The 27,518-nt window shown below is 39.4% G+C and overlaps 1 protein-coding gene across 4 annotated transcripts in view; it reads right to left on the bottom strand.

The window, feature by feature from the left end:
- Nucleotides 1-27,518, bottom strand: part of rims2a (regulating synaptic membrane exocytosis 2a) — a 155,522-nt gene that overhangs the window by 20,603 nt on the left and 107,401 nt on the right. For 3 of the 4 annotated variants that reach the window (XM_059339741.1, XM_059339738.1, XM_059339737.1), the window contains 2 exons: nucleotides 25,340-25,525; nucleotides 23,564-23,670 (listed from right to left, as the gene is read on the bottom strand). In XM_059339741.1, coding sequence (XP_059195724.1) covers nucleotides 23,564-23,670; nucleotides 25,340-25,525 — 293 coding nt within the window. Of the gene's footprint in view, nucleotides 1-9,316; nucleotides 9,557-10,115; nucleotides 10,283-12,973; nucleotides 13,075-23,185; nucleotides 23,219-23,563; nucleotides 23,671-25,339; nucleotides 25,526-27,518 lie in introns of all 4 variants that reach the window. The other variant, XM_059339740.1, reaches the window with a different exon arrangement.

The following is a 27,518-nucleotide window of genomic DNA, read 5'->3' on the forward strand; positions in this document are numbered from 1 at the left end:
CATTTTCTGAGCATTTTAAGGAGTTTGTGAGACTGACACTAGACAACCTCAGGCATCCATTGGCACCATGCCATTCTCTGGTGTTCCTTAAGATGTTCCTACCTCAATGTGGTATTTTGAAGTGTTTTTTTATTTAATTTTCTTTACATTTTTTTAATCCCTGAGTGGTCAAAAATGGATATGTTTTACATCAAGTATGTTTAACAGATGGGAATGGTCTTCATGTACTTCTATCAACATGTTCTAAACCCTTTAACAGTCTTGTAAATCACCTAACTAAACACAATGTTTCTAGATGTATGTCTAGCTGCATCTCAAATGTATTAGCTTTCAGATTATTTGAGTGTGTATGCATGAGTCATGCTATTTTTTAACCCCTATGCTCATTGACTGTAGTAACTTTAATTTATTTTTAACACTTTATTGTTCAGTGTTGTAAGTTTAAGTCTTCTACTTATTTTTTGTCATTTTTGTTTTTAATTTCTTGTCTGTGCTGTTTAATCTTCAAGCGGCAACCACCATGTCAGTGGAACACTGTGAAATCAGGACTGGATGCACTAAAAAAGACATTGCTCCATAGTGCTACTCATGTTCAAAAATTTAATTTTAAAGCTATCAGAACTCAATTATGTGTGTGTGTGTGTGTGTGTGTGTGTGTGTGATGTATTTGAAAGCTCCAGAACAGCTAGTACTGCAGCTAGCTGTGATTGTTGATTGACTGACATCTATTAAAAAGTTTTGTTTAAAAAAAAACTTTAACACAAATGCACCAGAGTTTAACAAGATAAAGATGACTAAAGCTGAGGACACACTACAAGATTTTTTGCAAGATTATACCCATAATTCCCAGTCTGGCAAAGTCTGCACCAGTCTGCAGTTGTTGGGGACAGTTAGCATGGCTAGTTGGCACAAGAATATGTTAGTCTGTGAGGGTTAAAGACACAAATCGCAGTCAATCAAACATGTTTAAATCTTTTTGAGCCGAATCTGGATTCAATCTGGTAGTGTGAACTGATTACCTACCCAACTGCAAACACGTGTTGCCAACAGCCAATGAAAAAGAGAAGGTGGGACACAGGAAATAGCGTCAGAACGCAACGGGAACAAGGTGCAATATCAGACCAGACTGCAAATATTGGATCCTCCACTACTTAACCTAAACCTGTTTTTCTTGCTTGATTTTTTTCTTTCCGAGTAGATAGCTGCGCAGACAACAGCAGCAGTGAGCTTACCATAAGATTAGATACAGTAAGATTGTCGCCCGTGTGTGTTTACAACTTTTTCTTCTTAAAATTACCGCCAACAACTGGTTTGTTTACCCTTTAAACTGTCCCCCTTGTGGGAGCTGGTGCAAGAGTTTGATGCGTTCAGTTTACTTTAGTTTAATGTAGTCTGTGATCCATTAGGTGCAGTTGTTAGATGTGTGATCCCCGGTCTTTCAGTCATCATACAAAAATCAGCTGAAACCAGTCATGTAGTGTTTACTCCTGACTCTTTTCAAAATTTGTAAAGACTGAAAGCTGTGTAGTGTGTGACCAGCTTTAGTGCAGTGGTCTCCAATCCTGCTCCTGGAGAGCTACTGCCCTGCATGTTTTATGTATCTCCCTACTCAAACACACCTGATTCAAATGATTGCAAAGCCAATGACGAGCTCCAGCTACTTGATGACGAGCAGATCATTTGAATCATGGATCAAACACATGCAGGGCAGTACTCTTCAAGAGCAGGGCTGACAACAACCACTGAGTGTCTATGTTTAAGTGTTGGTTAATTATTATTAAACTTAGAGATAACAGGAGATGCAAGTTCATGTTAGTTACAATAATCAAGCGCTCTCTTGTTTTCCTTTACGTGCACCTGGAGGTAGAAAGCTACCGTCATAATCAGACTGTCAGTACTTTTAAGTTAAACGGCACACAAAAAGAGAAGTTGTCCTTCATCAGCATTATTCTTTTGCTATTCCTGTTTGAAAGGAAATAGGCCAGTGTCCAAATGAGGGTTTTATTTTAGCTCAACTAGTAAAATTATCTTTAAGAGACAAATTACATTCTGTATCATAGGCTCTGCATTCTTAATGGGATGACTTACATGAAGCACCCTCAGGCTACTCTTCATTAATTAAAGTGTCTGACCTCCGCCATGTAACTGTCTTATAAAGGCAACTTATGGAGAGACACGCTGGCTAAAATGGGAGGAGAATCAATGCAGTTCGACAATTGACTCTATCAATTACTCCAATTAGGCTCCTTCAAACTCTGCTCTTTCATATATCAGACATTACTGTTCAACTCCATTGTATTAGAATTAAGAAAATGATCAGTATAATCGAGATTAAGATTACGTCTGACATTGCAATGGGATTCCAAGTGCAGGCAGCAATTATATTGCATTACCTTGACACTGAAGGTGAGTAATGCTTTTAATTTTAAATTAACCCTTGCTTGAGCCACTGCACTTTGCACGTTTAAATTCAAGAGGCGCTGGTCCCTGTGTTTGTAAGCTTTATGAAAGAGCGGCTCTTTTTCTCAAGGAGTTAGATCATAAATAATATTTGCCACTTAATCTTTCATGAGTGTACGAGAACTGAGAAATGATTGCTCATATTGAACACTACACACCGCCATATTTGAAAACTCCTGTCCTAAACACTACATTTTGGTTGTTTATACATCTTATTTTAGTTGCCAGTTGGTGGTGAGATAAGTCAGATGTGCTGTCAAAGAATAGAAACACCTTGTGCCTTAGCCTGCAGTATAAATACTTTGGTTTATGCCAGTTCTAATGCCAGTGGGTTCTGTTATGGATCAGCCTGTACTTTAAAACATAAATATTGAATGCTTATTGGGGGATTAGTGCCTTTGATCAGTTAATGCAGCCCAGAAGCTTTGAAGCAGACCTCAAGCAACAGGACTCCTGACAACAGCTGATGTGGTACAGGTGACATTCTAAAATATGCTCTTTCACTATCAGCACAGTGAGGCTGCATTTCATCCGCTCCACACAATGCTGCCTCTTCCATTACATCAAATATCAGCACAGTGGCAGCACTGAGGGGACTGGGCCATTGTTGCCTCTACAATTATTGCCCACCAAGGTTAAAATGGATGAGCAGAGACTATCCAAAACTTTCAAACGGAAATCCATGTTCCAGGATTTATTTAAAAAATAGTTAAATTGACAATAGATGCAAGGTGTTCATCTAATGTCACAAATGGGGTTCTGTTCTAAGTGGACACCCTGTACTTGTCAACATGTTTATGTCTGCTGTAGTACAATCCTTAACCTGTGTCCAGGAAGCAGAACAATAATAATGTTTCAAATGTTCATTTGTCGAACATGCTCTTCATCTACATGGAAATGTATTGGTCTAACTTGCAGGGTTGGGGAATAATGGAATATAGGTAACAGGTTTACATACAAAAATGAGTAACTGCATTATGTTACAGTTACAGTTTAAATTACTAGTATTCTGAATACAGTTGCTGTCTTTAGAAATAGATTACGAAGGGATTACTTTATTACCCCCACCTAGGAGGTTTTTAGTTTTGGTTTGTTTGTGAGATTCAGCCACTAGCTTTTTTTGAAATTTGCTCTAAAACTCAATTGAGGCACACATCTCCCATAAAAAGATTTTTTTTTTTAAACTGACAAATCAATTTTATAAGACAACACCTCAAGGGTCTATGTGGGTTTATTTAATGTCCTTCTGGGAAAAATGTCCCACTGGTCTAAATGGACAAATACTCAACATACAATAAGTAATTTGCCTAAATTAACTCAAATCTGATCAATTCTTCTGATGTTAAAGCACAAAATCTTCTTATTTCTTAATAGCATCACTAGGTATGTCACAGTGGTCTAAATGAACATGTTATTAACTAAACAGATCAATTCTACTGATTGCACATGGAACATGGTTATACTGATTTATGATAAACATAACTGTGCACCAGCATCTGCTCTTGTTCCTCTAACACCCCTTCTCATTACTGTGTCTCCAGCCTAACAGGTCTTGGTAATCCGGCCGGTCTCACTGTGTAAATGTGCCTGCTTGGAAAACTGGGACTCTCCGGGGATTTCTGATTTTCAGCCGCAGCCCAAAGAACATAGTGTTTCTCATCATGCAGATTGCTCACCATGCATTTTGATGTAGGCCAAGATGTTCCCAAGGCAAAACAGAAAACGGAAATGTCTTTGTCTTGTGAAAGTGTTGACACCGTGCTGTCCTTTAATGTAAGATAACAATAACACACAAGCTCTAGATAAAAAGATCAGTAATCTCTTTCACCTGGTTAATATTACTGGACAAAAAACGGCCCTTTAAAGTCATCAGTGAACAGTACATCGAGAGTAAATTGATTTTATGTATCATCAGATAAAAATAGACTTTGCATCGACACTAAAAGCTGCACTACTGCAAAAAGTGTTGTTGAAACGTGGTCACATTGAGAAATATGCAGTAGTGGAAGAAGTATTCGGATCCCTTACTTCAGTAAAAGTACTATTACCACATTGTGAAATCACTCCACTATAAGTAAAAGTCCTGCATTCAAAACTTACTTCAGTAAAAGTACAAAAGTATCAGCATCAGAATGTACTTAAAGTATCAAAAGTAAAAGTACTCGTTATGCAGAATGACCTCACTTAGATTGTTTTATATATTCTAAATATATTATTGGATCATTATTATGCATGCATTTATGTAAGCAGCATTTAACTGTTGTCAAGGTAGGGTTCATTTTAAATAATTGATGATATGATGTTTTGTGGTTTAATTTAAAAAAAAGTCAAATTACTTAAATGAATCATGTTTTTTTATGCTAAATCTTGACCTGAAAAATAACTTAAGTACAGCACTTAAGTGAATATACATTCCACCCCTGGAAATATGTTGCCAAGCAACATTCTATGTGTTTTAATTAATGGGAAGAATGTGATATGCTGTTTTGACAGCTGAATGCAGTATGTAAATGTAAAGTCATGCAAGGTGCATCCTGTCCTCGCAGACATATTCCCTAATCTTGTCGCCTTTCACAGAGAGGATCACTGCGTCTTTATCAGGTGAGGCAGAAAAACGTGTTGCCATGGAAACTGTGCCCCCGGCCAAGGCATTAGCATGCGTTCATGCCTGTCAACACAACTCCAAAGTTTTGTTGTTAGAGACCGGATTGATTAATTAAAGTCTAACGCTCATACTGAAATCTTATCATCAGCTGTAGAGTCAGATACAGGCCTCTGTCTCCCAATAGACAGGATGTTGTTGGACCAAAGGGTTAAAGTCAACATCCCTTCCTTCTTTTTAGTAGTGACCAGCTTGTCTTTACCCTCCCTCTCATGAATGAGCCATTACCTAGGCAACGGTATTGGATAAAAGAGACACGGAGGAGTAGAGGTGATGTGGGATTTAGAAGTGCTGATGGAAAGCTCCTTACATCCTGGAGACCACTGGACACAGCATGAGTTTAGAGCTGCGTGTGTGAGGATGTGGAAGCGTTCATGTCTGTACACACGGCCTTTTAATGTGTAGCATCTGTGTATTTACACTGTGACCTCAATACATAGGAGATGAGTCATAATTTAATGTAGCTAGTAGCCATGTTTCTGCAAAATCACACTGCTTCAGTGCTTTCACACACAGATAAGCAAAGAGTGAATGAAGCTTTTATCAATAGAGGCAGGTACCATTTACACAGCAACTTCCTGACTCCTCCAATGGTCTGTACATACAGTATTGATTATTTTCAATATTTGCATTATTGACCTTGAGGCTCCTATAGTGAGTCAGTCGTCTGTTTACTGTTTAACCTCATTGCACAGATATGATGATGTGATTTTCGTCACTGGCAGCGCTTACATAACAGCACATAGAAAATAGAAGTCCCTTTTTTATCCTAGTGCATACAGAACATATTGCACCGATAAGCTTATCATATGACAATAATATCAAAAAAATTTACCCACTCTTCTCCATTATCAGTCCTATTCTGTTTTATGGAAATTAGATTTATTTATGCTTTTAGACCGTAGCAGGATTCAAAATTGTCATTTGTTTGTAATTACAGCTGTTTCACTTTTTGTTATTCGGCACGCAGTAATGTTCAGTTTTAGTGCCATAAGGTAGCTGATGCTACCCTTTCTATAAAAGGGTATCATTTTTGGGTAAGTAGCATTTATTTAATTTTCATTAATTTGCAGAATATTTTCTTGATTGTTCAATTCATTATTTTGTCTATACAATGACCACCATGATTCCTCAGAGCCTGAAGCAATATATTTTGTTGCATTTGTTGTTAAACACAAATATATTCAGTTTTTATAAAGAAAAAAGAAAATAGTATTTATTTGAGGAGCTGGGACGAGAAAAATGAAGTTAGAATTTTTTGCACTGAAAATGTCTCAAATTATTGATGATAAAAATAGCCACTGATTCATTTTCTGTTGATTCACTAATGAATTAGCTGAATTGTTTCAGCTCCAATCTCCTCTATATGTCACTCAATGTTTCATTAAAGAGAATGAGACTGCAGCTGTTTTATAGTTGGAGCTGATAATGATGATATGAGTGCAAATTATATTCAGTGCATGCTCTCATTTCCTGACACAATGTGATTCACATAGCACACAAACAAATCATAAAGCAGGAGAACTCAGCACAAGTTCTTGATGGTGTAAACTATTGAAAGATCCAAACTTATAATAACTGAAAATAACTTTTACTGCTGCTTAGCAACCACAGGCTTTATTAATTTTCACAGGAGTGTGGCTTTCAGCTATTATTGCTGTGTCAAATTTTGATTAAAAATATGATTATTGTGACTGTGTTAATGTCAGTTTATGAGCTAAAAGTGCAGCACTAACATGAACATCTTAACCCCACCAGAGTAGAATGATACCTGTTATTATTATTAGTTCTCCTCTCATGTTTCCCAGAAAAGGAGAATGTGCAATGACTCACATGTGGTTAAAAGTAAGTATGTAATAGATTTATACTGTAGCTGTCATGAATGAATTGGGGTTGTGACACAGATAAGAGTTGTAAACATGTTAAAAACAAGACTCATCCAGCTCACTTTCAGTAAAGGAGGAGGACACTTTGAAATACTGGAAATTAACTTCAATACGTATTTGCTCAGGCAGGATTTTAATTGCGTTGATCATAGTTTCCTGTAGTCTTACTGAAAGTGAATGGATTGCTGGTTAACAGTCTAGGAATGAGGGCCATTGTGAAACACAGAGAGAAAGAAATGTTCATGGCATGACAAGGAGCAGCTGGAGGAATGTGGGAGGTGTGGGTTGACAAGTTGCAGGTGCGTAGCGACACTGTAGGTCTCAGACAGCATATGAAGAACACACATAGGCAGACTAAACACTGACACAACATCCCAGCACTGAGCAGCACAGACAACCAGTAAAGCAACTCAGACTGCAGCCTCAATAAACAACCCTGCACTGTCTCAGGATGAATCTGTATCTAAAAAACACTACAGGTACAGCATTATACCTGTGTAACTTTCAGTCGATTTTCTAACATGATGCACACGTGTGATGCCTTAGCTTAATCTGACTGTCCACACTGGTGCAGTATTAATCCCACATGAGAGGGTACAGCTTTTACCTTAATGTGTTTTCCCCTAAATCCAAGCAAAGGCTGAGCAGTGCTAATGTGGGCAAGAAGTTCTAACGTGGATCCTGCTGTGAATGTGATTTGAAAGTGAAGACATCTTATTAGCAAATGAAGCTAAACTGTCATCCTGCTGTGCGATTCAAAACTTGTTCTTGAATTTGCTCTTGACACACATGCTCCCCCGATACTCTTCAGAGATGAAACTGTGCTCTCTTGTGGCCACAGTAAACGTGTCATGTTAAATATAGCCTTAACATGTTACAGTTTGATGTATGCATCAACTCAAAAAGTGATTTTCATACATGTATTCAGTCATGTATGTGTGATTGTTTCCAATGAAATACAACTATATTTCTTCATGCCACACGGTGAAATATAATTAGTTAATTAAAATATCTCAGCTCAGTTCTACTCTTCAGAATGACAAACAAGTGAAAATCTATCTGACGTGACTCTGGCAGAAATTGCGTTCATGGAGGCTTAATGTATTTAAGCATTATTCATGTTACGTTTTGTTAGTTAATTAATGTTTTGTCATTTCATTTTAATGAAATAGTCACAAATAACATCAGCTCACATAACCTTAACCTGTTAACTTACCATTAGATGATCAAATTACCCATACAGCTACTGTAGCTAACATTATTTGGCAAAATGAATCGGTAGACAAAATAATTAAATATTGGCACGCAGTTAATGAAAATGATGCTGTGTGGTAGAAACATTTTTATCACTAAGAATAATTATGTGACATTTCATGAGTCCAATATCATTTAGTGTTTCCTGTGTTCCCCAGAAGTTAGAGCAACTAGAGGGGTTAAACGTTATGTGACACCATGGACACATGACCAAATGGAACGCACCGTAACCATGCATTTTAAATTACAGATTTGTCTGGGTTTTAACATTTTTGGAAACATTTGGGATAACGTAAGAACCCAACTCATAGATAACGTAGGTCTAGTAATTTCTAGAGACTATATCGCAGACATGTTACACATTATGCCTTGAAGATCAATACTTTCCACTGTTTTTGACCGTTTTTCGAGTTGGAAAATAATCTTTAATAAAACCTTTTGGTGCTAATGTGGATTAGTCTGAATAACCAGGATATTGTTATTAAAGAGGCATTGCAGATGTTGTGTTCATTTGGAAATCATGTGAGGACAAAGATCTTGCTTATCTATCTACGCCAGTTGATCTCACACTAACATTCACTTTTTTTTGTGATTTGACTAAATTGCTACTTAAAGATGGGATTGGCAATTTTCTGGAAAAGGCAAAAAACCCACCAGAATTTGAAAATATAGCCTTCTTCCTGTAGCTCTCCTCTCTCTGTCCAGGGCCCGCTACCCCCCACAGGTACTGATAACTGCCTATTTAGCCTACTAATCTGTTACAGCAGAAGCACCAGTATCAAGGAAAAATGTCCTAAATCTCCTACTGAAGTGTAAACAGGCCACATGGGTTACCAAACTGTTGTCAGCTCACTACTCTTATCAAGAGGGAATGCTATTCTACTTTAGGATTGGTACGGGTTAATAGGGCCACAGTTATCAAGATTAAAGGGCTGAGGATAGTAACCACACTCTGGTTTGCACATCATCAAATAAACGTGCAAAAGTCAGTGGGAACTACAGGTCTCTATATTGTTAGTAGGAGTCTACAGTTAGAGGCTGCCACATGTGTTACCTGAGGTCAGTCTCTGAGATACTCCTCTGGTGCAAGTCCTCTTCGTTCTCCACCAAATCCTCCTGATGCTCCTTGTCTGTGTCTACCTTCACCCCTGATCCCGTCCTCCCTCCCTGTGACCTCCCCTCTTTATTCGCCCTTCTGCCTTCTCCTCCTCCTCCCCCACCCGCCTCCTCCTCCTTTAGCACTTCTCCTAACTGCTCTTCCCCCTCTCGAGACTGGCTCCTTGATCGCAACTGGCTGAAGACACAGACAGAAGCAAGAGAGCAGCACATGCAAAGCAGAAAGAAAACATAGCATGAACATTGTCAACAACAACAAAAAGAAAGACAAACACAGAGAGACAGCGCAGCCGAGATCAAAAGCAGACTGATTCAAATTAACAGAAAACAGAAATGTAGACTTACAGGAAACCACCATGCAAATGAATTTGTTTTTTTGCTTTGATATGAGACGACACCTGAAGAGATGTGATGTATTTAATGTTGTGTGTGTTGCCAGATATGGACAACTTCCCCCAACAGCCTGAATGAGCAGAGTTCAACCATTTGGTTCCAGATCTTTCTAAAACGGAGCCAAACCTGAACTCATCATAGTGAGAAAATGACACATGGTGCTAGGCGGTGCATTTTCTTTGAGTTCAACCAGGTGCAAACTTTTTCAAAGCTGAAAACGTCTGGACTTGGCAACATATATGGAACGACAAGTTCACAGCTGAGGGGGATTTGTCCATTCCTGAAAACAGCTTGATGAGTTTAAAGAGAAAGATACTGTCCCCCAGGTGCGGGTATCAGCCTACCGGATTTTGCGGTTTCCTTGCGGCCTTTCTGATTGGACAGACATGTAGCTCGTGCTGCTGAACCGAGAGGCACTACTGGTTCTCGACACAGCGGACACGTCGCTTACATCGCTGTCCGATGACTTGGCCGACAGGTTATCTGAGCCCCGTGGATCTCTGCCAGAACGCTGTACAGAGGACAAAGACAATACAATATCATGGTGATGTCTTACAACACAAAAAGTCCAACAATTTTATGTCCATACTCTTCTCATACATGGTTATTCAGACACTGATTTAACGTAAATTGAGAGACTAACTTTAAGCGCAGTCAAAGCACTGCTTGCATGCCTTTAGCTTATAAGGACAAGCAGTCGTGATCAAGATAAGTTCTGCTGTAGAATTGGGTTGATGCATGTGAATAATGTCGACTTATTAGTTTCCCTCTCAGAGGAGTGCAGAAGAAAGAAAGAGCAGGGATGATACTGTTATATAAGGGTGTGCTTTTTGAAAGGCCAGAATGTATTTCAGTCAAATGCATCAGAGACAGTCATGTAGTAGAACAATAAGACTGAGGGGTTGAATCTTGCAGGTTTTCATAATGTGAGATAACAAATCTGAGAACACAGTATGTTCAGATCAAGAAGAAAAGTTCCTATTCCTATTAACAATATCAGCCTTTATCACCTTCTGAAAGTTTTGACAAGCCTGGCTCTACCTTTAACATGACCAGCAACACAAGTGAGAACGACAATGATTGGTCTGTTGAATTATTTTATGTTTATATGTCTGCTTTTCAGAGCACAACATGGGGTATTTTATTCTACATAACATTCATCTGATAGCAATGATTAAGTGACTTTGGAGTTCAAATATAGCCTCCTGTGTGTCATTTAGTCTGTGGCAGCTTTATCTTTGAATATGAACCATGTGAGTGTGGTGTAAACTAAAATGAAATCTTAAAACTATTTTGACACAGGGGCCTTCTTCAAAACAGGCCATAGTGATGAGGTACTAATACAGGAATATAAGTAGGTCTTTGGGGATGATGGGGGTCTGGGGTAATCCAGACTCACCAAAATGTTATACATTTTACAAAAAAGTTACAAGAAGATTTGTTTTGCACAATTATGGCTGTATAAAATAAGAGATAAGATAAGATAAGATAGAACATTAGTAATACCGAGGAAATTCTGGTTCCAGATTGCTCCAAGTTACAAAAACAGTAACAAAAACAACAACAATACATAACAAAATCATAATTTTTGATAAACCTGTTTTATTGATAGTATTATATTATCACTAACAGCTGACTCAACAGTTACATGGTAAATGCAATTAAAAGAGGATTGTATCTGAAAACGTAATTATTCCAACTTCATGCATGACCATATATATAGTATATATTTATATATATAATAGTGATTTAATAGCAATTGACACATCACAAGGATGCTAACATAACTTCATCTTGATGCTGATGTGTAAAAAAAAGTATAATTTTGTGCTTTAACAGGTCTGTCCTTAGTACAAAACAAATTTTAAAATGCTTTAAAATTGTTTTCTGAACAGAGTTTGGATCAATCAGAGCTCTCAATCTCATTTAATCTCAGTGCTCCGACCCCTGGAGGCAGATCGTGCCATAGAATGTGAAAACCAATGACAGATTTGGCTGTCTATCTTTACACTGAGGCTTCCTTAGAAGCTGATGTGCAATGACAATCTTGGCATCATCCTGGTTCAAGAAAATTTGTATAACTGGATGTGTATATAATATTGTGTGTGTATTTTTGTGGAGTGTTTATGTTAAGAGAACCTGAACTGAGTGTTACAGTTAGTGTTTTGTATTACACTGCGATTTTAAGAGCAAGCGCTCAGAAGTCTTGTTTAATAATAGCGAGAGCATTGTTTTGTCACTGGCACTTCCATGGAGGATAATGTTCAACAGAAAAGGACACCTCATAATTTAATCTGCTTTTTATAGACTTCCAGCAAACGAATTGGCTGCTCCAAATGCAATAGTTTTCATACCACAGACTTAAAAGGAAGGGTGGACAGAGAGCCTCTGTCTGTGCCCAGACTGCAGCGAGACAGCATAGGCCCGAGCTGAGGTCTCTAAACATGTTCAGGGCCTCTCCAGAATGGAGTAGTAAACACTTGACTCTGCACACACTCACTGTCACATTCCCAGAATCTACAGGAAAAAAGAGGCCTAAAGGCACAGTCCACCTAAATGATGAAATTTCCTCACTTACATCAGGTAGTATCGAGCCTGGCATACAATTTTTAATGTATATCTCAAAACAGAGAATGACATTTGAAAAGCACAACAGTATTATAATTTCCAGGAGTTTTATCCTAGTTACCCTGGACAGTCCACAGACATTGCTGTGAAAATTAGTATATATTATAAAAAAGTTATTTACTATCTTCAGTTAAAGAGATCTCCCAATAAAAACTGTCAAAATCTGTGAATTATCCAGTTACTAAAACATTGTTTACGAGAAGGTATGCTGCTGGGGTTTTTCATTAAAATGTCAAAGCAAAACACATTACTTACTACATGAGTAAGTGGGAATCCATATATATTTAGATGTTTGTGATTTGGATGAACATAACTATCTCAGTGGACTACAGCCTTGAACTGGGTAAAGTGTTTACCTGTTGGTGTGTTTGTGTGACTTACACTATGCAAACATCCATACACATGCGCATTATGATGTTGATATGTGCATGTGTACATGCTTGACTGCTTGCAAAGTGTGCCATATGGCCTATGCACGGTGCAACCATGCAAACGGTATTCTGTAGGTCCATATTTATTTCTGTGAATCTGAAGTACTGAAGCATGCATCCAGTATATCTGGACATGTTTGTACCTTGTGGTAGTCCTGCTCCAGTCTGGAGTCGGAGCCCGCTCCCTGCTTATACTTGTTCATCTTCAGTTTCATCTGCCGGGTCCTCTCCTCCATGTCCATACCTAAGCACAGAGACAGGGGGCTGTCAGGTGGACATAATGCAGTGAGGAAGGCCTGATGGAGGGACATACTGTTATGGTGAGAGACAAGCTTCGGCTGAGCTATGAGCCATGAGCTATGACGAGGACAGATCTAATGGGATAAAGCTGAATGGTCGGCCGTTTTAACATAAAAAAACAAACAAACACAAATACAAACAGAAATTACTGACTGGTACAGTAAGCTGCACAGCATATTAAATAGCTACAGTTGTAACCAATTAGCACAATTCCAGGCTCATTTAATGGTATGGAATATTTTGACCAATTTTTTTTTTTGACTGAATAATAATCACACAAAAAATCCCAGCTTTATTGTATAAAAGCTTTGGACACTTATACTACAGTAAACAAAATGCACAACCTCCAACAATGTCTGTGTCCCATGTAAGGACACATTTAACATCAATATCTAGATAAATGCCAATAATTTGATAGAAAATGTAATTCTGAAATGATCCAATTATTTGGCCAACACATCCCTCCCAGCTCAGACTGAAAGATTTGCAAAATCGTAGTTTTTTTTCTTCCACTTTTCACTGCCTTGCAAAGACATCATCCTGTTTGCCAAGCTCATCAATTGAAACACTGTGCTTTGTTTCATATTGCTGCAAGCGCAATCTGCTCTGACCAAACATCACGCCATAATCAATACAGAAGTTTAACCTTGTTCTGCTGGAGGTAATAATGCCACTGCGCATTTTATGTATCTAAATAGAACAATAAACAGCGAAATAATACCTTACAACAAATACTTTCTGCTGATCCTGCTACATGTGTCTTGCTCTGCAAAAACAGCCCCCGACAAATGATCTTTACTGCTGTACCTGCATCTCCATTCTCTCCACTTGCTCTCTGTCTCTACTTTTGTGTCATATGATTGCAATGGTAGTGAAGATGAATGCACATGTACAGCTGCCATGCGCACATACAGTATGCCTATGGCTTTACTTACATACACACACACGGACAAAGAAAAGCAGTAAAAGCTGAGAGCAAATCAATGATTGCATTTGTGAGGCAAAGTGACATTTTCTCATTAGAATGGAGTTAAATCTATCCCCTCTTAATTATTTACTGTTCCTACACTGCTCCTGTGACACCTCAAAACCCACACACGTCTGACATGGTTAAGTGTCCTCTAAATACAATGGGTCAAATTTATGTAAGGCTTACAAGGGAACTGCTTCTTATATCACTCCATGTCAGACGGCAACATCTATTTTAGTTTTCCTTGTAAAGTTACAGTGTGGGTTGAAAGTGTGGTGACTTTATTTTCCAGCTATTTGAATTGAAAGTGAAGGTTAAAGCTGCAGAGTTGAGCTTTTCTATAGGCTCAGCCAAATCAGATGATAAGTGTTTATAAACTGCTAGCTTTTTTAAATACAGAGCCACCCGATTTTAGAAGATAGAAAGTGATCAGAAAGATAGAGTTAAGTTAAGTTAAAATAATTGTTTGACAGTTTGGGATATACGCTTATTCAGTATATTGTCGAGAGTTTGATGAGAAGACTGAAATTGCTTGTATGTATGTATGTACGCTAAATTCAGTAGCTGGAGTCAACAACCAGTTAGCTTAGCACAAAAACAGCTAACCTGGTTCTGTCAAAGGTATATAAAACTTGCCTACATGTCCTAAATGTCAATGATTGTATCATTTCAAAGTAAATCTCATGACTAAAAACAGATGATAAAAAATTTGATTGAGTGTTTTTGTAAATTAGCTTGTACTTAAACATCAAAAAATCAGTTTAGCAAAATGATGAAAATGTGTGTCAGCAGGGAGAGTAATTCAAACATGGACAAGTTGTTCTGCCGTAGAGTGACAGCAAGTTTTTTTCTAGGTAAAAAGTCACACAGTGTCTCATGTCAAGACCTGGAGCAAAGAAAACCACAGTGGCATGACCATGACCATGATAGACACAGTTTATTCGCAGCAAAATAAAAAGAAATGACGAAGAAGCCGGAAGCATTTTCTACAGAACAATTACGAGCGCAAATGGCACAAGAGAATGAAGGCGAGCAAAGCTGGAGACGAGATGAGGGAAGGTGGGTGGGGGAGGGCAAGTCAGGAGGACGTACAGAGTGAATAAAAAGTTGAGAGGAGAAGAAGAGGAGGCTGAGTCAGAAAAGAAAGCGGAAGAAGAAGAAGAAGAAGAAGGGACACACCTGAGTTCGTCCAACCTGGTGAGTCCGTGTCTTCTGGGATCACATCACAGAATGGACAGACACAGACAGAGGAGAGGAAGATGGATGTGAGAGGATGCACGAAGGGTAAGGGGGGTAGACGGAGGAGAAGAGGGAGGAAGCAGGGAGGCGACCCCATCACCGGGATCAGAGAGTGTGCCGAGTTTGAAGGGCCAGAGTGAGGAGGGAGAGGATGGAGGGTCGGGAGGGACACAACACGACAACAATATGACACAACAACAACAAAACAACAAGAACAGAACACACAAACAAAATCATAGAGTACACCAAGAACACACAAACTCCACCATGGGCACAGTGAGTAGTCAAAATAGAGCAAGAGGGTGTGAAGCCAGGAGAGGCTGAGGTAGAGGCTAAGAGTTTGGTTATTAGAGATTAGAAAGGGGGAGGGGAGAGGTTGGGAAGGTGAGGTTCTGTGCTTTAAAGGAAAGAGAGCTGAAACAGTAAAGAGATGTTAATGTACCCGACCAGATAGAAACTGGAGACCTCTGAGGATAGACGGGGGAGAGGAGGGGCGGGGGGAGGAAAGGAGGGCAAAAGTGGATGTCACTTGAGTCTGCATGGGGCAACTGTGGGGAAACAGCCTGGAAAAATAACATAAAAGAAAGGAAAAAAAAACAAAAAACACAAACTGAAAGCACAGAGCAGCGAGCACACAAAAGGGAGAGCCGACTGCCTCGCAAGGTTTCAGCATAGACGTGGCAATTGTAACCTGAGTGCAATAGTGCACATTCAAATATATATATATATACACACACACACACACACACACACACATACAGGCAACAGCTACAGCATCAGTATCAAAAAAGGTTTGAATGCTTTCAGGCGCCTCTGTTGCTTCCGATTACATACTTTCTTGGTATTATTCATGTCCTCCTTTCCTTCCGCTGAGACCCCGGAATATTCTGAGGAGGATTTAGCTTCCCTTCTCTATCATATTCTCTGTGTGTGTTTTGATCCTGTGTAAGCAACCACTTGTGCATCCACGTGACCTCCGATTGCAGGTTCAACATCAGGGTCAGTTTGTAATCAGCAGCGTCATGCTGCCCTCTCTTTCCACCATTCTGTTACTCCTGTTCTCCAACCTTCCTGTCTAATCTCTGTCCAGGAGTCTGAACCAGACAAAACCAACAGTGACAGCTGGGAGGGCAAAAGAAGCCCACTCCAATCACACTTAATTTTCATACCACCTTACACAGAATTTGCATTTAGCTCAATTAGTACTCCATTAGGGTGAATAATGTAGTGTCACATGAATAAAAAGACAATTTGAGACAGCTGCCTCACCAGCTTTCATCTCTTTGTGGCAGCTAACATCATCTCATTACAGAGTCAAATGATAATCAAGAGAGCAAGTGATTTTTTATTCCTTACTTCGGCTGCATCATGTAGGTCATCAGGATAAGAGAATAATATATTAAGACAGAGACGCAAGTGAAAAAGTGAGTGTAGAAAAGTCTCATTTGGTTTGTGGGTTAATAACATCTCATATTTAACCCAGGAGCTTCCAAATGACAAATTATTCAAATACTACAGACACAACAGCAGGTTAATTATAGTATTGCAAACAATTACAAATAGTGATTCACAGAGAATCACAATAGCACACAATAAGAAGTAGATGTTCCCAAAAAATCTGTTTTACTTTATAAAGATACCTACATTGGCCTGACAAATGCTAAAAATGACCTAAACTGCCATGATACTAAATCCTGACACCGTAACAATTTCAGGTCTAGGTGATATATAAATACTGGTAAAGTATCAAAATGCACTATCCTCAGAGAAACACACACAGAAACTGTGCCTTTAAACAGGCCATTAGGACTTCTGTATGGTTGTGATGTCACAGCTATACTATATAAAGGTAGAACATGCTGCTTCTGTGGTGTTACATTCAATCCCCCTGCTGCCAAAGAAAGTGTCCGGATGCCAAGATGGTAGATCAGGAAATTTTGTAAACACTGACCAATCAGACTGCACCTTTTTGGGAGGCAGGTCTTATAGAGACGTGCACTAAAACGGAGCATTTCAGACAGAGGGTGAATACAGCTATATTCAGACAGACAGAAAGAGAAAAATAATGTGGGTTTTTTTAAACATTATAGCATGTAAAAATGTTCTAGTAGCCAAAATACAAGTATGGACTTGAAAATTGACATAATATATGTCCCCTCAAATGTTTATTTTGTAAATGATCAAAGCAGTCTTCATCCATGTTTTAAAATAAATATGTATTACTGATTTTATGTTACTTAGGTAAAGTAGTCTTTAGTTCCCAGTAAAAAAAACAAAATACAATGGATAATAGCAAACAAAAGATGAATCACTGTCTCTGTCGTATCCTACAAATATGCTTCCAGACTGAAATACTGTTCAGTTTCAGTACTGAGTGGTGAACAGGGCACGTATATATCTTTCTTCTTAGATGAATAACATGATTGAATTATTCTTTGTAACTTCTTTTAGTAAATACCTTCTAGAACGTGACACAGCTATAGTAGCACCAAACAGCACAGGGCCTTGAAATATCTCCCGCTGTTCCTCACATCATCCTTTCGTCATATTTCAGTCGTAGGCATTCTGACCCGTTGTCCAGAGACAACCACAGAATAAATGACTAGTGTGGGAACAGTGAACCCCCACAATCACTGTTCAGGAGCCTTCAGTGGCCTCAAGATAGCTTTGAGTGTTAAAGTACCAGCAGTGTGGTCAAGTTGGAACAGGATCTTCCAGGATCCATTAAGGTTAGGAAAAAATGAGCAAAGACAAAGGCAGCAAGAGAGAACAAGGGAGTTTACAGAGAGACAGGGGATGAAAAACAGAAAGGAGGGACTGAGAAAGTAACAGACTGGCTCAAAGTTCATTACAGCTGGGATCACAGGCACAGCACCAGCCTTACATACAACTCTATGACAACTCTCTCAGTTAAAACTACGCGGATGATGAAGACTCAAAGCTTTTTTAAAAACAAACAAACAAACAAACACATAAAACAGTAAATATACTCATAGAATCAGTAGTTGCAAACACAAGTATTTTTTTCTTGATTTAACATTGAACTGTGTCACTGTTTAAAATAAGCCACAGCTAAAGCACCCAGAGCAACATATCAGCCAGTGACATATGAAGTAAACATTAGGAGGCTTAATTCAAAGGGAGGTAAAGATGTGTTGCCATGGAAGCACATTAAGCCAGTACAGAAAACACAGCACCTTAAGGCGCCGCTGGTGTCATTACCTTGGCAACACATTTCATGTTTTCCTGCAGGATGACAGCATCTCATTAAACTTTAATTTGTTAAATTAAGTTAACTGTGTCAAGACACTCTTTTTCTTTGTTAAATGAGATGTGCTGTGTTTTATGAAATCGACCTCAATTCGCTGATGAGGAGATCAGACTGTCTACAGAAACATCAGCACCAGGCTGCACTGCAAACCCACAGCAAGAAGTGAGACACAAGAAGACAGAAGGACGCCATCCAGAGGCCGGCCTGGGCAACCTAATGTTAATCAGCACTTTGGATCATTCGGCCCATAGAAAATATATAAAGCGAGCCTTACTTGCATTATACTATCTATAAAACATGTAACATCCAGCTTCTACTGTATATTGTCCAGGCCTGACTTTGGTGAGGCTGTAATCTGGCTGATAAGAGTCCACGCAAAATGTGAAGGACAGTGCAGAAAAACTCTTCAATGACAGATCACTTTGGTAGAATATTGTTTAGATTTTAAAGGTGCATACTTCTATATGAGTTCATGAATGAATTAATGAAAAAGATCAATTTTCTTGCTCTGCAGTAAACAGTGTTCACATCTAGAATTTCATTCAGGGTAAAATTTCCTTTTAGGGCAGCTCTCAAAAACATACCTTAAGAGGACATATAAGAAAGCAGTTTCCTGAATTTTCTGATTGAATTTTACAAAGAAGCCTCTCAGAACTTTGAAACGGGGTTCTCTTTGCATCTTCCAGCACTATGCAGTTGAATAGGGTGCATCTCAAAATTGTATTTTTAGCACTTTAAATAGGTATGTGCGACAACATGAAGTATCATTGGTAACTTACTGGTAAACTACAGCTTGGTTGGTTTAAATGTTTTAAGGTGTGTTATTGTGACCCCTGGTCCGTCAATCAATCCTCTCTGAAGTAACAGTTGTCAGAGTAATACATGAGCAGATTCAGTGCTTTGCTCTAGTCGCTACAAATGGCAGATGATGGATACATTGACTTATTGAGTCCTCAAAGTTATGGTACAAACTTACTGCAAGTCTATAACGTATATTTTGCAGCACTAACTGCACAGTCAGGTGGTAGCATGTCCTTTTCTGTTTGTTGCTGTGAGTTGCTTACTGTTCATGGACTTGTGTGATTGATTGTGAAAAAAGTCCAATACTCTATCAAAGTGAAATATGGCTTTTAAAGTGTCAGAAATCCACACCCAGACCAACCAACCTGTGTCAGTGAGGGAGGGGTGTGGCTGTGTCCCTCCATCAGACAAAGAGCCATTCAGCCCTCGTTGCTGGTCCTCCCATGTCACCTCTACAGCAAGATACACAGGCATGTGCGCGCACACAAACACACACACACACACACACACACACACACACACACACACAAATACACATACATGCACACATTGGTTTGCACGCTACTCTTATCAAGATTATAAAAGGAAATTTCTGTTAGATCCTGTATAAGATGTGGGTAAAATATCTTAATCTGTTTCCTTTTAAAACAGAAATGTATAAATCATTATACATAGATATTTTCCAGTGATTACAGAGGCCAGTGTTAGGATTCGAGAGAAAGAAAAAGAGCTCTTTGCTACTTCAGCACTAAAATCATGGACAGCTCCTCATTAAAGATAATGAACTGTGCTCCATCTGCTGGCCAACAGAGGTAACAGTCTGTAAGGTTCTAAAACTAAGAAAAATAAACTCTCCAGTGCTTTTAAAGCAAAGTGAAATGCAAGGTATTCAGGAAATAATACATTTAATTATTATTTGTTAACATGCAATCATTTATCCTGTTTGGTTTTTTTTTGGCTGCAAATTGCTAAAGTTATGTATGACTAAAACTGTCAGTCTTAAAGGAGTACTGTACAGGGTGTCTATGTGTTCAATACTCCATGTCTAATTAAAATGATTGGCAATTTTCCTATCGAGAAAGAGAGCTCTTTCTTTGTGAGGTGAAGCTGAGCAGAATTAATTTCTATTAAAATAGACGGCAGATTTGGGCCATACTGGAGCCAGAGAAAGACAGAGCAACAGAGATCACAGTGACAGCACTCTTTACTTATTAACATCAGCTTCAGCTACACACAACTATCTAATCTGATCACTCCAAATCAACTCAATAGGAACTAACAACACTCACTTGTCTATAACATAGAGAAAATGTGGAAATAGGAAAACAGTTGTCTGTCTCTATGTGTCAGCCCTGTGATAGTCTGGTGACCTGTCCAGGGTGTACCTCGCCTCTCGCCCAATGTCAGCTGGGATCGGCTCCAGCCTCCAACCAACCCATGTTTGGATAAGCGGTTAAGTATAATCACTAAGTAAATGGAAATAAGACGGAAGAGCTACCAGGAGTAGTAAACTGTCGAGAATCACAGAAGCCAGTGGATGTCACACAAGAAGAACTTGTATTGACCGAGAAAGCTCACACTGCAAAGTCACGCAATCACACTGTTCAGAGGACTTGCCTTTCCTCCCATTTACCGCCGGGCCCTGGGGTTTGTCCTCACAGTCTGCTGCTAGTAGAGAGACAGATGGAGGCTCATGAAATGATGGAGCTCTGAAAACCTGCACTGCTACTGTAAGTCACATTAATATAACAACTCAGACTGTATGTGCTCTAACACAGATGCACATACATCCACAGATCCACGCACACAAACACACAGCTGTCCCGAGATAGATACTCGTAACCCACTTAACAAAAATGCTATGAATTTTTGGTTAATGATACTAAACTTCAACATTAATTTGTTATTATACTCACAATGCAACACATAGTAAAACCCTCATGCAGAATTTGTCCTGCAGAATATAACTCAGAGCAAAATGATCAAGGACAATTTAAAACAAGAATGTGGCTTTGTCAAAACCTTACACTGAATCCACAAAGTCAGTCAGCACTACAGCTATGGAAGTGTTGAGTAATAGCACCACACAGTCAAAGGACAGAATCACGCCACATAAACAGATGGAAAGTAGGAAGTGGAAACTGTGGGGAACTCCAGTTTCTGCCAACAGTCTGGCCATTCATTCAAGCCTGTGGATGAATGTAATGTACATCCACACATACTGTACGTACTATCAACCAAAAACAAAACGGGGTCCTAACTCATAACACAGCTTCTACTTATAATATGTCCATAATGAATATACATGAAATCATGTTTTTAACATCAAGCAGCATCACAAGGTTTAAATGCTGTTTCTGTAGTGATAAACACACCTGGGCGACCATTTTGGGGATCAGGTGCCCCGGGTTCCTCCCCTGTTCCCTCTTAGGAGTTGCCACACATAAACAAATAACATATAAAACAATTAGGTATGTGAAAGTAAGAGGTATGGCCAAACTTCAAATGCACAGCAGCAATACAAAATAATAGCAGGTTCATCAAAAGTCCAGCTCTTCTCTGTAATCAGCGAGGGGCAATAACATGGATCTCGTCCATGAAACGACACACACACACACACACACACACACACACACACACACATACATACACACACACACACACACACACACACACACACATTACATAAGCTGAGTGCCATACGGCTCAGTGGGAGCTACAGCAGAAGGTCAGATCAATACCTCCCCCCACTGCCCACACACTGCCACTGACTGTCCTGAAAGGTATGGTAGAGACAGAGACAGTAAAACAAAGAGAGAAAGAAGGAGAAAAAGACAAGTGAGGAAGGAGAAAAAAGTAGAAAGAGAGATTAGGGCAGGAATAAAGAGGAAAAGGCGACACAAAGAGGCGACAGAGAGGTCCAGACAGAGAGAGCTTCAGGGTGATAAAAAAGATGGCACGGATACAGAAGAAGGGCAGAACTGAGAGCAAAGGAGAGAGTAAGGAAGATGGAGAGAGAGAGAGACGGCCTTGTTGGCCGCTGTACAGAAGACAGGGAAAGCCCTCATGGACTGTGACAATGATGAAAGAGTTCTGCGAGTGCTTTGACAAGTTCTCCAGAACTGCTGGAGCTTTTTTACCCTCTCTCTGTCTTTGACCCAGTCAGTTCCTCCAATCACTGCAAAGCTACAACACTCTTTGTTTTCACAGCGTCTGATTCAAAGACACATTATCACTGCTTTCATCACGGTTCTTCTTACAGTACACGGCACAAGTTGCTACAACAGGTTACATTTGTTAAAGGAGTGCTGAGGAACAAATGTCACTTTGAAGATATCAGAAGGTTCAACTATTGTACCTTAATCACAGTTCAAAGCCTTAAGTATTAGCCCTTTTAACAGATACTGACAGGAAATCAATATATTAGCTTTGGTGAAGTATATCAGCAGCCCAAATAGTTCAAATAAATCATTACATTCCAGACAAGTACAACTCAAACATGGAAACAGGGAGGCTACATTTGAGCACAACACTGATACAATCAATAGTAGAATCCTGACAGGCCTACAGGTAAGTACAGGACAATGGCACAGGACATCCAAAGTGCACGTTAAACATAGCTGCAACAGAGGGAGGGTTCAAGGAGTGCCAGAGTAAGCCTCCAGTAAACCCAGCCACCCGCCATTGCAGACAGGGTTTTGGCCTTCAGAGTAAGGTGCAGCTCAACCAGCGCGCCCAGTCTGAAAGACTAAACCCATACATTCAGGTACAGACCTTCACAAGGCTCTGTTCCTTCGTCTCCATCTTCTGAGAGAGAAATGGAAAAGGAACCGAGTAGAGATGTTATGGATGGAAGGCAAAAAGTAAACACCAATAAAACATAAAACAACAATGAAAACTCCTTGCATATAAAATATGAGCTATAGCTTATACTCAAAGTTCCAAATAAAAAGTCCTTCAGTCAAAAGTGAAGTGTGAGTCAGCAAGTGCTGTGAAACAAGGGCTATTCCTCAGCCCCAATCAGCTGGGCAACCAAATAATAACTATATCATTATAAGGTACTGAGGAGAAACACACTATCGCATTAACACACGTCTGTACGTTTCCTTCACAGACCCTGTAATACACATAGAAAACGGCCAGATGACTTACTTCTTTCTTTCCCCGTGGGTGGAAGCTGTGGGAGTTGCCGTCCTCGTCTACTGGACATTGGGGTACTGGTGGGACTGGTCTGGACTGATCCACTACGAGGATGCGCCCTACATGACAAACAGTAGTGGACAATGAGGTGAGACACAAATTAGGTCTGATGGTGGATGCAGGGCCTGGCCGTGTCGCACCCACATCACAGTGTGAAAAAAGTAAAGAAATTGTCAAAGAAGGGAAAGCTTAAAGTTTGATTGCAGAAAATAAAAGTTAACATAAAAAGTAAAGCTACCTGCTATGATAGGAGACTCATACCAGTTTGATAATTTTGCATATATATCAGATAACGTATTGTTGTTTGTCACGTTCAGGCTCAATTGAAGATAATCAGTGTCAGTGTCAGCAATTGTGCCAATGTGCAACTGAGTGATCACTGTATTTGTTTGTGAGTTAAAGCTGAATTTTATGTGACAAAAACTATTAGTAGTTTTATAGCTCCATGTCAACAGTTAACAGCTTAACATAGTAACTTTTTAAAGAAGATTTCCTGATTATCTGAAAAGTGTCTTGGGTCTCCAAATATAAAACCAATGCACACAGCAATGACGTTTGGCACATGGCATGGGAGTGGAGGGATACATCAACTGTAGGGAGCTGCAATAAAAAAAAATGCCAGGTGTGAATCGCATGTACAGTCGACTCATCAAGCTGCAAGGAGAGAAGAGTTCAATGCAGAGACAGCAGACCAGTGCGACCATGCGTTCAGACTGTCCCCAAAAGACTTCAACTCAAACCAAAAGAACAGAACAGAATGCCATCACAGGATAAACGGCATAAGTTGATGTTAGTAATGACATAAAAGTAAAATGTTGGCCCATCACTGCTATACTCACGCAAGCGTATGAGCAGTGTGTTCCAAATTAAAAACATCAGCACACCATCTACAGTCTCAGGATTGTCGTGCCTGGAACATGTGTAAAGAAAATAGAGCACCGGTGCTTTTGGGGACAAAAAACAGAAAGTGGCTAGGTGGGTGGTGGGGTAGTCGTGAGGGGGAGGTGGGTGGGGTGAAGTGAGGGGAGGCAGGGAAGCAGGGTGTTGGGAGGGTGGGAGGTAGGTGACAGTGATGTGGTTTTTTCTGGTTCATTCTATGAGTTAGTCAGGCTAGGGGTGGGTGGGAGCTCATGGGACGGGGTCTGAACTGGTTGAGTTCTACAAAGGTTCTAGTAATGCAAACATTTAGCAAAAGTAGAGCTGCTCTGGGGGTAGAAATAATCCCATTGGTTGATTAAACCAGATTCTCAAAGAGTAGTTCTAGCTGGTAGCTAATCTTTTACATTAGCAAAGAAAAAAATAATTGACAAAACATTTGAATATAAATCTTAAAAAGAGCAATGGCTTTTTCTTTTCATTATTTTGTTACTAAAGCAGCAAGCTACCTAGCTAATGTAAAAAAATACTAAAATGAAGCTTTTGGGTAAACTAGGTAGCTAGCCTGATGACTAGGCTAATTAACTAGCCTAGATATTGTAAATAGTAAAACCTCTGGACATCTATATTGCATATTCCCTTTTAGCAGCATAATACTGCTTCAAATGCATTCACTGGGCTTAAAGTCTAATTTTGTTACTGTGTTTTTTCAGTCTAGTTATTGATGTTTTAAGCTAATGTTTAAATTATATCTCCCTCCAGAGCAGCTGTGCCTCAGGGAAATGATTGTACAACTAAAATCCGAGTCTGCTTCTGTGCTAAGATGGTTAGCGTCTCCGATCTGGGTCACACCTCGTCAAGGCAGGTGAGGGGGGGGCGGACCTCCCAGATGGCAGAGACGGCATGGACCTCATGAGCGAAGAGTCGTGGGGGCGTTCAGTGGAGCGCGAGCGGGATGTGGGGCGCTCTATAGTGGGCCGCTGGTCTGCAGATCGGGACCTGCTGTGATACTCGTGTCTATCCATGGCTCCGTGGTTCCTACAGAGGTTATTGAGAGATAGGCAGGCACTCAGTGGGGCCCCAGCAGGGCAGGGACAGTATGCTGGCAGGGTGGACAGTATAGAGGGCAAAGAAATTGGCTGCACCTTCAAAATTCCTCCAAAGTGCATGTGATTAAGTAACATACCTGTTTTTTTCCCCCTGTTTTAACCCATTTGCTACAAACCATATACTATGCTGTCTATTTTCGTTTGCCATGGTATACAGTGATAATGTTGCAACATGGTTTTCCCATTTTTTGTATTAAAAATTAACTTGTGTTCTTGTATTCGTTGCCATGGACAATGAAACACACCTCCATAGGCCAATTTTAAAATGTATATTAAAGGCATGCTATGCAGAAATGCTACGTTTGTTAACACAACATAGTTCAACTCTAGTGAATGCAAACCCCCAAATCATTTTGGCACTGTAACCATGATTTTCATATCTTCGTGCAGAAGGGGTGACACCTAGAGAGAGAGACCACGTTCTTCTAGTGGGTCATATATATTTAAAATTACCCTTCAACCTGATTTTGAAACTGGTCTGCCTGAATGTCTAAATGACTTGCATATACATTTGCAGTAAATTAACCAAAACAAGGGGGAAAAAATACAGGTATGTTCCTTTAAAAATGACAAAATGAAATTATTCAGCAACACTTGGAGAAAAGAAGGTACCACTTTAATGTTAAAATTGCTAGATGGATCCTGTGTGGTTTATGGTTCCTGTAGTGAATTAACAGTGAAGTCCTCAGGCTGTGCAGAACTAGCAGGGACCATGTGTCTTACTATACGTGGTGGGTGAGTGTTTATGTGCAGTCTAAAGTAGAGTGAAATGTGAGGGCAAATTGAAGTGTGTCTTTACATTGCATTTGGCTTGTTATCTGTTATTTTGTGAAAAATACCCAGCCATCATATGTATTTTTGGCACAGTGAGAATGAAGGCAAGTCTTGTTGATCTGAAGAGCTGGAGGAAAAAAGCAGGTGAGGTTTCTCAACTAGGAAACTAAATAACATTGCAGGAAAGGAAAAAAAAGAAGAAACATTTTCATAAAACTGCATCACACTGAACATATCAAAAACGTCACTTGGGCAAGGTTTACAGAGGTTTACAGCATGCAACTGTGAAACTGTAAAAGTCCTTAAAGTTTAAAATCGTAAATCTTAAACCTTTCGAAAGCTCCACAGCTTTTCATGTTTAATAAATTGAACAGAATTTAAATAAACCATCATACCATTTTTATTCTAAAGTGCAGGAGACATGTTGGTGTCTGCACAATACAAATAGGTGGAAGCTGTAGTAATGAGGCTAACAGACACCAAAAGATTTCTTCTAAATCAGGACTTTGTTGAATTTTTTTGAGAACAAGGAAGAAAACTTACTTCAGACTCATTTCAATAATTTGGATTTTAATTAATAGGTCAATCTTGTCACAGTCTTTTAGTGTCTGTATCCTTTTGCAATATGAAAAGTTGTCCAGTAGAGGAGATGTCTTTTTTTTGTTTCTAATAGCAAAACAAAGGCTCATCAATCAGTGACCTTAAGAAGTCTTGACCATTCTTTTTCTTCAGTCATTCACAGTGACGGTCAACATACCATTAGTAGATTCACAGTGTGAGGTTGTTAAGGCCAATGATTTATGGGTAATGAGAAGGTTATGTCTGTTACAAATCAAACATTTCATTAGGTGTAATTTGATGGATAGAGCCATGACATACACATACTGCACTTTGTAATAGCACTGCTCACTACATTTTCACTGGATTCAAACTGGAGTCCAAAATATTAGTTTTCTGTTCTTGGAAAAGCTGCTGTTTTGATGCGTACACGCTGCAGGCTTTGTCCCATTCAAGGTACACTCTGGGGCGATGCACTTAAACAACAGAACCATGAAAAACATTTTGTCATGTTCTTGGGGGAAATCACCTAAACTAAGACACTTGCCAATAGGCTCAAACTCCACTAATGCTCTCCGTTGCTCATCTCT

Source organism: Centropristis striata, chromosome 8, assembly GCF_030273125.1.
Source record: "Centropristis striata isolate RG_2023a ecotype Rhode Island chromosome 8, C.striata_1.0, whole genome shotgun sequence".
Taxonomy (NCBI): domain Eukaryota; kingdom Metazoa; phylum Chordata; class Actinopteri; order Perciformes; family Serranidae; genus Centropristis; species Centropristis striata.